This window comes from Ochlerotatus camptorhynchus, unplaced genomic scaffold, assembly GCF_037179485.1.
Source record: "Ochlerotatus camptorhynchus isolate MF236.1 unplaced genomic scaffold, CSIRO-AGI_Acam_v1.1 ptg000002l, whole genome shotgun sequence".
Lineage (NCBI taxonomy): Eukaryota > Metazoa > Arthropoda > Insecta > Diptera > Culicidae > Ochlerotatus > Ochlerotatus camptorhynchus.
The window spans coordinates 4,135,978-4,149,840 of NW_027040494.1; the positions used below are offsets into that span (position 1 = coordinate 4,135,978).

Here is a 13,863-nt window from a genome sequence, read left to right on the forward strand (position 1 = left end):
TATTCAGTCTGTACCAGGGCTGGCAAATGTCATTTTCAATGAAAGATTTCACAAGTTATTTACAAAGATACTTCTGTCACTATCATTGGATGAGAAAACGATGATAGAGATTTTCTTCAAGATCAAAAACGTTGTGATCATCGTAATTACTAGCACATTTAATACTATTAAAGTTACTTGTACCGAGGAAATCTTAATAATATATTCACTCCACCGATTACAAACGGTTGTTTGCTTAAATTCATCTAAATCAGTTAGAAATGTTGATGGCAAAACCGCATAAGAATTATTCTCATGAGTGCTTGATCATTGAAAAATGACAAGTAAGCTAATGATAGGTAGTTTCGTCTCGTGATGGTGAGAGGACCTGTTTTCTCATCGTCACATGACGGCCGTGATATTTACCAGCTCTGTGGCTCTGTGCAACCTCTGGTTGAAGACAGTGTCAATTGTCTTGTCAACTTTGATGACAATTGCATGGAGATTTTGTGAATATAGGAAATACAATCCGGAAGAGAAATCACAGAAAATTTTGATGATGGAACTTAAGGAGTATGCTGATACGAATTGTGAGAATAATTTTCTCTCTGTTCAATGTTTCTATGGGGATACATTTTAATGAAAATGGGTAATGGAACTAAAAAAAAGGGCGAAGATATCCTGTGAAGAGTTCCAAGTTAATTCAGACTAACAAAAATTGTCATGATCTGGGACCCAGGAAAAACAGAAATTCCGGAACTTATAATCATTTCAAGATCCTGAGACTCGAAAATGACGCTATCAGACTTTCATTTTATTAATAATAATAAAATTATTCATAATGGTCGTGAGAATAGTCACATGTGGAATAGTGGAGTTAACCGTAGTATAGGTAAACTTTGTGTGGGTACCACGATGTGAGGCTTTGATTCCCACTTCAGCCAGGTGAATTTGCTTCAAAATAAAATTGGGTGTTGTATGATGTCAATAATTAAATTGTAAATCTGATCAATCTCAGGGTAATATAAGAATTATTTAGAACTAATAAAATCTTTATATTCTGGTACTGCATCAAAAAATAAGGACTACATCGACTATTAGTTTTAAAAAATCCATCCCATCAAATTTGCTGAATTCTTTGCTTCTCATTCTTTTTAAAAAAAAACTTGCCTTTTATAAAACAATTCTAAAAATATTTTCTGCAGTATTTTACCCACATTTAATTCAATTTAAATATTTTTTGGGCACACTGCGTCAATACTTTTCAACGTTTGGACGATTTAGCAATTCTAACAAGTTATTTGCTTTATATAATTTATTTAAACATGTAATTTATAACCATTCTAGTACGTTAAATAAATTCCAGATGATCATGCTAACCAATTTTTACGGGAGATTGGCACATCACTTTGATTTCAATAGCATTTTGTTAAAAATAGGCTCTTAGCTCTTTGATGATGGAACATTTTTATTGCAATGATTCAATCTTTTCAGTTTCGCCCTGGTTGAAGCTATTGATTTTATTTGTTTAAATAGTTTTCAGAAAAAAGTAAATGTAATGCAGCGTATCGTCTACCAAAACGTCTACCCAACCCTTATATCCAACATCCTAGTGATTTTTCGTGGAAGAGTAGAGGATTTTTCGGCTTCGTACAACACGAGTTTTCACGTTAACATATTCCTACCCATTCCTTAATTGACCTGCATTCGGACGCGGCGGCTCTGGTATTGCCTTTTAAAAGTATAGGGTCACCAGTTTTTGCACATTGAGGGTGAATGCTAGTCAAAAGCATCATCTGTTGATTCCTGTATAATAACAGCTGATCTGACAGTAACGGAGTAGCGAACGCGGGCGGTCAATCATGCTCATCATATTTCATGCAGCTTCTACCAAAGCCCCTGAAGGTAGATGTCAAGCAGACCATCTACAATTATAATTATCACGTAAGGAGGAAGGAGATACCTGCGATGGGTCGAATAAAGTCTACGAGGAGGCCCGTTGCTCTTAGTGCAGCTCCACTTGGTTATTTGGGTGAGATCATTCTTTTTTATTTATCTATACAGTAACCTCTCCATATCGTTAGGACATCAATTCAGCTTATCGTTTAACAAAACGAACCCTGCTGCAAACCCAACCCTCTTATCCAACATCTCAGTGATTCCTCGTGGAAGTGCAGAGGATTTCTCGGCTTCCATCGAAGCGAGTGTCACGTCAACACATTCCTACCCATTCCTTTCTTGACCTGCGTTCGGGCGTGGCCGGCACTGGTAATGCCTAGTTTGAGATCACCTGTTTTTACACATTGAGGATGATTGCTAGTCCCATCTATTGGTTCTCTGTGTAAGTACAGCTGATCTGGCAATAACAGAGTAGCAACCGTGGTGGGCGGTCAATCATGCTCATGCTCATGCTGACAAAAGCTTTAAATGAAAATAAATTTCACATCACTTCTTTTTTTGCTGTGTAGTACACGCGTTGTTAAAGTTAGATTTGGTGTAAATTTGCACGATATAGCACGTAAATTTAAGCGCAATATCGCATAAATCAGCAATGTTGTATTCAAGGCTGGTAAACGGCTGGACAATGCGTACTATCGATACTTCGCGTATCTGCAGTTATAAAATCTAGACTAACATTTGAAAGGGGCGGAAGAGCCAAAATGTAAACAAATCCTATTTTGTCACATATAGATAGAATGTTTCTTCTTACATGGCGTAATTCCCACTTTCAACTCGATGATGCAACTGGTATTGTTTTAATATGCCAAACGTAGTATCTAGTCACGCCCGATTCATTTGAAACGCATCTGATTGATATTTCACGTGTAAACAACGAACAAAAAGAAGACCAAAAAATCTCCGGGCCTAATTCCACTCTAACAAAATTTGCGAACGAAGAACCAAGGCGGAACAACAAACAATAAATCCCGATGGTGTACTTCCACGGCTTATCACCAGTGTTGGCAGTTCAAAGGATGGAAGATCTGGGGGGTGACAACATGTACGTAACGGTGTACCGTACTCAATTTCATGACAAAGAATTTTTTTTTTATTTTTAGTGATGCATGATGATACATTACACTATCAACTATATGTCAAGCTTATAAAATCATCCAGAAAATGGAAAGTCGTTAAATAGGATTAATGTTTAGGTCATGAAAATTCGGGTCGATTTTCTCGATATGGTAATTTTGAAGTTCCACCCTTTTCAAATGTTAGTCTAGAAATAGACCAAAACACCTCTGTGGGCGTGGTCACTTAGCCTCTTGTCCAGTTACTCCTATCCCTACCTCCCCGCGGTGCCGGCTGGGGTACGAGTAACCATAGGAAAGATCGGGTAACCAACCCCGGTGGGACCTTGATCGTATGCTGACAGGGGAGGGGGGCCCTCTCTCCTAAGAGTGCAGTCTTCGAGCGTCTGTTCACCATGGAGGTGCAACCAAATTGTAGTCCTAATTAATTTAAGGAACTTCACTGAAGACGTCAACTCAATTGTATGCAATTCCAGAGTGTTATTATTTTTTCCTGCTAGATTTATTTCCATTCGCACTGTTGCAATGGAGGTACGAATGTCGCTTGCCTGGGGAAACTTACAGGAAAACATTCCTGTTGCATTGTGCCTCGATATGTTCACAGGAGTGTGACGTGTTTACATGGACGTGGAAAGGAAGATTCTCAACTTGCTTGTTTTCCTCTATCGAAAGGGGAATATATTCTATTAGGGGAGCAATGATAAATGCTTCCTATGTAAGGTGGAGGGCCACCGGATAAATTCCAACCGCAAGTGGAACAGCAACAGCAGCAGCTTGGAAAGCAACCGGATGTGGACAAAAAGCAGGACGATAGAGGCAGCAGTTCGTACGCTGGTGTAGTTGAGGGAGGTGCATCGTCGGGCAGCAACAGCCAGGAAACAGAGGAAGGAATAGAGGTGCTGCATGAAGAGGTGATGAAAATGGACGTGGCGACCCCGGTGACTAAAATCGAAACCGAACCTCAACTGACCTGGTGCCAGCAACAGCAGAAGCATTGGAATGATCTATACGAAAACGAAAATATGCACAAGAAGAAAAAACAGGAGATATAAAATGAAGAACTCAATTCCCCTAAATGAACGTTTAAAAATAATAGTCCTTCGGCTCCGTTTGCTCCTACAGACAATGAGCCTTCCAAAAAAAACAATAGAAAAAAAAAATTCCGAAAGTTAAAGTATAATCCACAAAACTTCAGGAATGTTTAGTGAACTTAAGAAAAATGTGAGAAACTTCACAGAAATTCAAAGTACTTCACCGAAATCTAGCAAACAGGGAGGTTTAGAAATCTCCAGATCAATCATTACCCAGAACTTCAGGGAAGCTTAAAAAACTTCAACCAAAAATGGAAATCTTCACAGCCCACAGGCCCATTAACTTCCAAGAATTTCAAAGTAGTCCAGTAATCTCCAGAGAACTTAACAAAACTTCATTGAAAATGTGGGAAATTCAAAGAAGCCCAGAGATCACCAGGAAAGTTTAAAGGAGTTTTAAAACAGTTTCATTTATTTCAGGGCAGTACCAAGAACTTCAGGAAAATTCAGAGAACTTTAGGGATGCTCCAAGATCATTAAAACAAATCAAAGATCCAATAAATTTCAAGGAAATTGCAGAAACTTTAAAGAATTCCAGGCAAACTAAGGGCATTAATGAAGTACTAAGAGTTTCATTAAATTTTTGGAAAGGAACATCAGGAAAGTGTAAGCAGATTTAATGGAATTCCATGATTTCCATGGTACTATCAAGAATTAAAAAAAAATACAAGGCACCTTAGCGAAGATCAGGAAACTTCTGAAAAGTTTGGAGATTTTTAAGAAGTTTCATTGTATTCAGGAATGTTCCGAGTACTTCAAGGACGATCAGAGATCTTCATAGCAGTTCCATTAATTTAAGGAAAATTGCAGAAAGTTTCATGGAGTTCCAAGGAATTATAAGATATAAAACTAGAATTATAAAGCGAAGTTCCGTGAGCTTTTAGGAAATTTTCAAAACTTAAGGAAAATTACGGGAACTTCAAGGAATGCCAAGGAACTTCAAGGTTATTAAATTGAGTTCAGTTAAATTACGGGGATTTTCAAAATGTATTGGGGCATATTACGGTGACTTGTCACTAGTCTTCAAGGTGAAGTGATTCCCATTTCATTTATATGGCAATCACGGCTCTTATTCTGGGTTTCACTTCCTTATCACCATGTAGTGACACCCGTAATAAGGTCCATTGATAAATCAAAATATATTGATATCAGCCATTCCATAGCAAACCGATATAGTGGTTCTCAGAATTTCGTAAAAAATTGTAGTTTTGTTGCTTATCACAAAATATTAGACCAGATTTTTTTTTTATTCTGTCATTAGAATGACCATTGCCATCTTAGGGTGGTTCTAAATAAATTAAAAATATAAAATATATAATATTTAAAAAAAAAAAATCAAAAAATAACTTTTGAATCACTAGGCCGATTTCAAAGATAAAAATATCAACTGAAAGGTAATTAATCATACTTTTTTTCAATTGATAAAAAAAATTAAATTTTGTATAGAAAAAAAAATATTGCATTTATTTAGTTATGGTTTTCATGGTTTGTAGACAAAGGGTACATTCCTGGCGGAATTCCTGGAAGAATATTCCATAGAGAGTCGAAAAATTGGTTGAAAAATAGTAGATTATTCCGTTTTTACAGACTGAGAAGTCTGTTTAACCTAACCTAAATTATTGAACCAGTCTACTGACACATCATACTTCAAAGAAAGCTGTAAAAAATTCTTTCATGTCGCGGATTGCTGATAGTCTCTACAAACTTTAAGAAGCACAAAAATTAAAATTTTCCATGCAAGGCATTTTTTATCAATTTTTTTTTTTTAATATCGAGATCCCGATGTAATGCGATTTTGGTAGCTATTCAAAATAATGAATATATCCCTTGCCTTATCTTTAAGTCAATGACTATTGTGATGACATTCTGTTGAAATTATTGTTGGAAGTATTATGAGATGGATGTCACGGGAATTACCTTTGATGAGGCTCGAACCGGAGTATCCTGGAATAGGTAACAATCATGAAACAGCGTGCCTAGGCTATAGATGATAGTGATAAATGTTTTCTAGATTGGCTTATAAAAATCATTTACGGTGCATATACGGTGCAATGCCAATTTAAGGCTTCATTATTTCCAGGGGTGTAAGCATTGAATCATGTGTATTAATGGCTTGTTAGCATTACCAGAACTGATACGAGACTTGTTAACACTAACAGTGCGGATCTGAATCCAGTTGCTTAGGTTAATTACCCATTTTATGTAAATTTTTTGTTTTTTTTTTTTTTTTGTTCTGAGATGAACGGCTAAATATGTCATAAATAAAATAATTAAATAAAAATATAAACTAAATTTCTTACGATAAATCGAGTTCAGTGGCTCGTGCACCGAGTGTCTGCTCAGTGAACATCCATGTCATCCAAATCACACTTATGATGATGGGTTGCTTCCACTCGCTTGCTATAAACAATTGTTCCTTGATTTGTCTTCCGTCGATCTTGTTTTCCGTACTTAGTACCAATTCTACCGACGCCAGGGAGGCAGCTCCCACACCTGGACCCTACTTATCGACCCATCAACTCATGGACCGAGAACCATCGGCTTTACTTCCCTTGCGAAGGAAGGCGTGATCAGAGATTTTATGCCTCAGAAAATCCCGGCGGCGCCTTTGGGATGAGAGGCAATCAATTAGATGTTTTAATGATATTTTGTACTTGTAAGTTACAAGAAGAGGTTGAAATTATGTATTTGACTCATAAACCTATCAATTTCAATCTTATAAAATATGTCGAACCTCTTAACGGAATCCCTTTATGAAGAGCTTTGAATGTGTTGGTTTATTTCCTTTTAATTCCGTTATAATTGCTTATCTTTTGACAGATACGCGTAATTTGTCTACTACTTGCAGACTTCATCAGTGCTAAGTGTGGTGTTGAGTACTTGGCACTGATGAACGGAATTAAAAGAATATAAACCAACACAATCAAAGCTCTTCTATCAATTTCGTTAAACGCAAATATAAAATATTTGGCAACACTGTACAAAAATAAATAATTTATTTTTAGATTATTTGTCACATAAAAACACTTTGAAATGTTAATTGTAGCTTTATATGTTCTGAAAATGTTGATAAAGGCATGTAGTGCTTTCTTGAAAATCACGAAAAATATAAAATGCTCCTAAAGACCCTTGAATTCTTAAAAGTTAGATTAAAATAAACATTTCCTTCAAATTTAAAGAGGTCAATTTCACTAGCCTCGGATACTTGGTGTAGAATGACCCATAATGTACTTAGCAAATAACTACACTTTACTGAAATCTTCGATTAGCTGCATACTTCCTGCAGTCTTGGAAGAAAACTTGAAAAAACGTTATTTATATTTTCTAACAGTTGGAGATTTTCAGTACTTGATCAATCTGAAGTCTTGCAAAAAAACTTTACCCACACCTTCGTATATCTGGACATCTTTTGAATATTTCTTGCTATATATTGAAAGAATATCCTGTAAGCTATATAACGTTCCCTGGACATCTACAAACTTCATTAAGTTTTACAAAATGTATTCCAAATTCCAAAAAAATTTCCAATCGCTCTTATTTCTACGAAGATTTCTGAACATCTTTGAACTGCTTGTTGAAAACACAACTATCATATGCATAATATTCTTGAACCTCAGGAAAATTCCTTGAAATGTAAATAAGTTTTTTGAAAATTCGCTGAATTTCAAGGATTTCTCCAAATGTTCATTGAACTTTCATGAAGTAAGATCTCTACTAAACTACTGCGAAGTTTCCTTTTAAAGCGATGATCCCTGAATTTATTAATTTAATTTATTTGATAAGCCTCAAACGAATTAACTTTACAGAGCCTCTTGTTCACTATACAATACATCTTAAAAATATAGTCAAAAGGTACAACACAATAAACACTTTACACACCGCTATCCAAAAAGCCTCCTCCATCAGAACTGGAGTCGTTTCCAGTGGTTTCATTGTATGGCAGTTACGGCACCGGAGGCAGAGCGCTTCCATTGCAGCAATGGACGCAAAACGTGGTCAGCACTCACACACTCATCACGAAACGGTTGCTTTCCAAAGTCGACGACGCATCGACCGAAAGAACTGCTGATGAAGAACAATGAGGAGGACAACACAATGGTTGCTGCCGAGAAAACAGACGATAGCGTGGCACATCGAGAGTGGTCTGCTTTTGTCGACAGCCGAGTGAACACTGGATGATCCCTGAAGTTCTTAGAAGTTTGCTGAACTAAAAATTCTCTGAACTTCTCCAAACTTCCCTGCACTTATTATTTACTTCATGTTTTACGCAGCTACGAAATTCGCAAAGTGTGATGCCCTTCTCCGTTTCTCGTTGATTTTCCGCGTAGTTCCATGTTCGAAATTGTTTGAACTTGTACGTAATTTCCTGAACTACTCCAAGTCCATTAGGCTTCAAAAAAGTGCCCTGAAATAAAATTGAGGTCTCAATAATGAGGTTCCCTGTTATAATATAATGTTCCCTTAACTTATACGAAGATCCAGTTATAGCTCTTGAGCTAACTAAACCAAATAGAAAGATGAAGTCATTAGCATAGTTGTGCAGTTGGACAATACACGTGTAGCAGTGGCAAGTTTGGTTCACTAGGTGGCGCTAGAGTACATTTATATCTACGTACATTTATATCTCAGGATTGAGAGCAAATAGAAGTTTTCTGTTTTGAGGAAAGATGTTCAATTCGATGAGATCCGTTTAGTAGTACCTAGTATAGTTGGAAACTGACTCACTAGGTGGTACTCAAGAGTAAATAAACTCATTAGGCGGTGTCAAAGTACAAATAAACTTCTTCTATAGATATCTCAGTATGGAAGCTTCGTATCTTCAGCAAATTGTCCAATTGAATGAAACCCAACAAACAATCGCATATTGAAGAAACCACTTCTTGACGATTTTATTCAACTGCATACTTAATAATACTTGAACAATTTTAGATAATAACTTCTGTTCAGGCTTTGTTCACACAAATCTGGAGAATCTATTCAACTACAACATAGTGTTTGGTTAAGGATATTGAGATGCTTTTATTTGACTCCCATAAGTTGTAACAGAGCTTATTTTATCAAATGTTTAATTATTCAGCGTTTATAGGACATTTTTGCTTCCTTAAACAGCGATGTTGTATACGCTTGATTATCTTGTGAAGTAACGTTTAAATTAGACACAATTATATATTTATTAAACGATTATTCAAATGCAGACAATTAACCCGAGTATAAAGAACGGTAGAGACAGACAAGAGTTGTCTTTTCTTTAGTGATTGTTTTCATTATTTCTTACGAAGCACGCACCACACAGATACTAGAAAATTTATTACATACATATACAATTGTATGTATATTATACATGTCCGTTATTGCATGGGATTCGAACCATGTACCTTCTGATCACCAGCTGCTTGCCTTGCCATCTGAGCTATCCTGGAATACATCATATATCAATAAAAGCTTGCCTTAAAGTGAATACCTATCAGCACTTCCGACCGTCCCAAGGTCCAGTGGGAATCATTAAGGTGTTTCGCTGTTATCTCGTAACCACTTCGAAACTTTAAGTGTACAAATATCAGCTTCCTCGAAACGTACCACATTGAAACTGTGACTTCACGTTTGCTGTACTGCAGCATACATGAAGTAGCAATTTCAGGTGAAATGGAGCATTCATTTTCGAGTTTTGTGTAATTGAAAATTCGAAGTGGAAGTGCATGTATAGCCTACTTGGCGGCCATTTGTGGACTCTACAAGGAATCACCTTAATTCATTCATCGTTGTTTTACATGAGACCAACTCTACCTCTTCACCTTTCCAATTTCCAAGGAAAGGATGCTGGGTTATTTATTAAACTAAATCAATGAATTTGTTGTCGTAAGTGATGTGATCGATGATTACGATTTAGAACACAAATAAAAAAAAAGGGTTGAGCTTGAGATTGAACTCCCTACCTTCTACTTGGAAAGCAAAAACGGTAACCACTACTCTACTGATTTCGTCTTGTTGTTAGCTGAATCAGTGTTGTGAAATATCGAATCTAATACGTCGTTTATAAAGCATTTACAAATCATGTGATTACAACATGAACGAAAAGTGGTATAAAAGCTATTTTGCTGGCTGTATCCACCTTTATACAGCAATATTGTAAAACAATACAATGAAATCTAATAATGGAGCTAGAAAGCATTTATAAGACGTTTATTATGCATTTAATTAAATCATTTGAAAACAGTTGAATTAAAGCGTCATTTTTCATTGTATGTGCAAATTACACTTACTCAGTTTGTTATTAGATCAAACTTCTGGTTATGAATCAGAAGACAGTCAACATTTATAAAGGTTTTAGTAAGTAAATAAATCATATCAGAGCATACAGCGGAATAAAGGCGCATCTATCGATCTCAATGAGCTTTTTTCAGCAGCACTTATTCAATATGTATGTTTATTTGTGACTTTGAATTGTTTGTTGGGAACTCATTCAGTAGTGATTAGTTAAGTTGGGAATTGATTCACTAGGTGGCGCCAGAGTGCATATGAACATCTTCTATTTATATCTCAATATCCAGACCAGATAGAAGTTTCATGTTTTCAGCAAAGTTGTTCAATTGGGTAGGACCCGTTCAGTAGTGGTTAGTTTAGTTGTTAATTTACTCACTAGATGCCAATAGAGTGCAAATAAACTTCTTTCAGTGGTAACTCAAGATCGAGACCAGATAGAAGATTTATGTTTTCAGCAAAGTTGTTCAGTTGCACGAGACACGTATAGTAGTGCCTAGTATAGTTGGAAATTTACTCACTAGAAGGCAGTCTGAGTGAAAATGAGCTCACTAGGCTCGTAAAAGGCTCTAGAATATTGAAAGCTATGATTATGATACAAATTATGAATTTTTATAGAAGTTGATAATATTTTCAAATAGTAAATATATGAGAATAAAAAGGTATTCTATTCGTGCCTAATCTTACTACACCGACAACAATAAGCTGCATTTTGGAAAGCACTCTAGGTAACTATACCAGGTTTCTAAATCTCCCATCGAGATTTCTTCGATCAAGGATACTCATAGGAACATAACCATTGATAATTGCTATATGATCCTCCCCAAGCAGCACACTTCGATCGAAATAAGCTGCTGCAACTTGATTGTGACTGGAATAAGTGGTACACAAGTAACCACAATTGTTCAGTGACATGTCAATTTATTTGTCTTGGCACTATAAGAAAAAAATCTGAAGGAAATACCTGCAGAGTTCTTACCCAACAAGGCATGAAAGGTTCAAAGTAGTGTGTTCGGATTTCAGAAAGAAGCCATGCTGGTATCAAATGTTCCAAAAATGAATCGAATGAAACACTGCTATCTATGTACAATGCATGACCAACCTTGACTACAATGAAACAAAAGGTGGAGTTGACACCGTCGATAAAATGTGTGCTGCTTACTCTGCGTCAAGGAAAACTCGACTTTTGACTAAAGGCTTTTTCTATGTACTATGTCGCTGGAAAGAATGCGCAAGTTATTTATATGGAATCTTCCAAGACAGAATGTATGCCACGCAGGATTTTCTTAAAACCTCTTGCTTTGGTGAAGGAACACCTCCAGGTACGATAAAAAAACGCAATTCCAACCCTTGCTGGATCATGATAAGGGAAGATGCAAGCATAGCAAAAACTCATCAACCATAATCCGTTGTAGTACATGCAACAGATTTGTTTGCAGAAAGCAAATCAACAATAGTGTCAACTAAACTTCACTACTAAACAGGTCTCATCGGTTTGAACAACTTTGCTGAAAATAGGTACTTTATATATGGTCTTGATACTCAGTCACCACTTTAAATATATTCTTGCGTCATCTAGTGAGTCAATTTTCATCTAAACTTCTTACTACTAAACGGGTTTTGTCCATTTAAACAACTTTGCCCAAGAAAGGAAGTTTCTATCTGGTCTCGATCCTGAGTTAGCACTAGTAGAACATTTTGTGTACTCTAACGCCACGTATTGAGTAAATTCTCAACTAAACTATTCACTATTAAACGGGTCGCATAATTTTGAACAACTTGCTGAAGATATAAAATCTCTATCTGGTCTCAATCCTGAGTTATCACTGGGTGAATTTTATTTGTCCTCTGGCGTTTCCTAGTGAGTCAATTCCCAACTAAACTGTTCACTGTAGAACGGGATGCGTCCAATTCAACAATATTGGCAGAATCATTCTATCTTACCTCGATCCTGAGTTATCAACAGAAAAAGTTTTTTGTATCCTCTAGCGCCACCTAGTGAATTAATTATGTACTAAACTACTCACAACCAGTCGGATAATGTCCGACTGCACAACTTTGCTCAAGATATAATTTTCCCATCTGGTATATTTCAAGAACAATAACTGGAATTGTTCACCGTGTACTCAGTACACAACGCGAATGCTTACGTTAATGTTTTTGACGCGACTGCTAAAAGAACTGGTCGAGCCTTGGTCGTTTGAACAACTTTTCAGTATACACGAAGCCTCTATTTGAAGAAGTTTATTAGCACTCTGGCGCCACCTAGTGAGTCAATTTCCAACTACACTAGGTACTACTAAACAGGTCTCGTATAATTGATTAAGTTTCCTGAAAACAAGAAACTTTTTATCTGGTCTCAATCCTGACATATCAACAGAATAAGTGTATTTGTACTCTGAACGGGTCTCGTCCAATTGAACAATTGATAGCTTTGGAATGCTTGCGTTCTTTAAATGGGCTATTGGAGCTACGGTAGAGCTGTCACCTTCTAGCTCCCGGGTTCCAGCTTGTTGCATTCATGAGAAATTATGGCAAGCATATTTTATCCATAATGCCTTAAACATATGTTTTTTAGTGCACAGTGTAAAATGCCGGTAGTTTATAATCACAGCCACCAAAGTTCCACAGCCAACTTTTTGCTAGTAATTTTTAAAACAAAAAAAATACTTATTCAAAAACTTGTTTTTTTACAATCTATTCCGATATTTTCATTAAAAACCATGCAAGCTTATATTTTTCCCTGATGTAAATTTACTAAACACAGAATTTTTCCCAAAGAATAAACTAGTTTCATCCACTCATTCCGGAGAAAACGCTGATAGCCGGTAGCTGCGATGATTGATCAGCATTGCGCGTTATCATATTGATTAGATAAACAAACAACAGCAATTTCAATTCAGAATATTTAATGTTCAATAAAAAATCACACCTTACCTTAAGTTGTTCTATTTTGATGGTATCCATCATGCGTAAAACCAGCTGTTGATTCCTTTACAATGCCAATTAAAACTTCAAACCCACACTCCAACAGCCTATCAACATCGCACAATTGGAAGTCGCATGCTGCTAACAATCTCCTCCCTTCCAAGCATAACTCAAAACTTCATCCTTTCTGACCCACGATCAATCACTGAAAGAAAATCTTCACGACCACTTCCTACTCGAAAGGGAAAGATTCTCACGTCACTACAGACAATGAACACAACCACACCTTCTGTAAACCGAAACCGCCGCCGTCCGTCGCTCTTCGCCTGTCCACTCACAATTCTGCCCTAGCCCCAAAACAAACCGCGCACGCAAATGAAAAATCGGCACTGCTCTGAAACACCGCAAATTTTCTCACCCACCGACACGGAAATAGGAAACACCGTCGCTTCGCGCGAAACAACTCAACTCTCCGAAACACCTGATCCAATTCGATCAGATCGGTACGAATGACTGGAGGAAGCTTTGCCCGTGTTGGCGAATCTCGCGTCTCTCCCACCAACCTATACTCACTA

General features: G+C 36.7%; 1 protein-coding gene across 1 annotated transcript in view; it reads right to left on the bottom strand.

The window, feature by feature from the left end:
* The window catches only part of LOC135706635 (LIM/homeobox protein Awh-like), a 206,207-nt gene extending 192,621 nt beyond the window's left edge, over window positions 1–13,586 (bottom strand). Inside the window, exon 1 of the mRNA XM_065228315.1 lies at window positions 13,298–13,586. Within this exon, the coding sequence (XP_065084387.1) occupies window positions 13,298–13,330 (33 nt within the window). The 5' untranslated portion in view covers window positions 13,331–13,586. The remainder of the gene's footprint in view (window positions 1–13,297) is intronic.
* Between the last annotated feature and the right edge of the window lie 277 nt (window positions 13,587–13,863).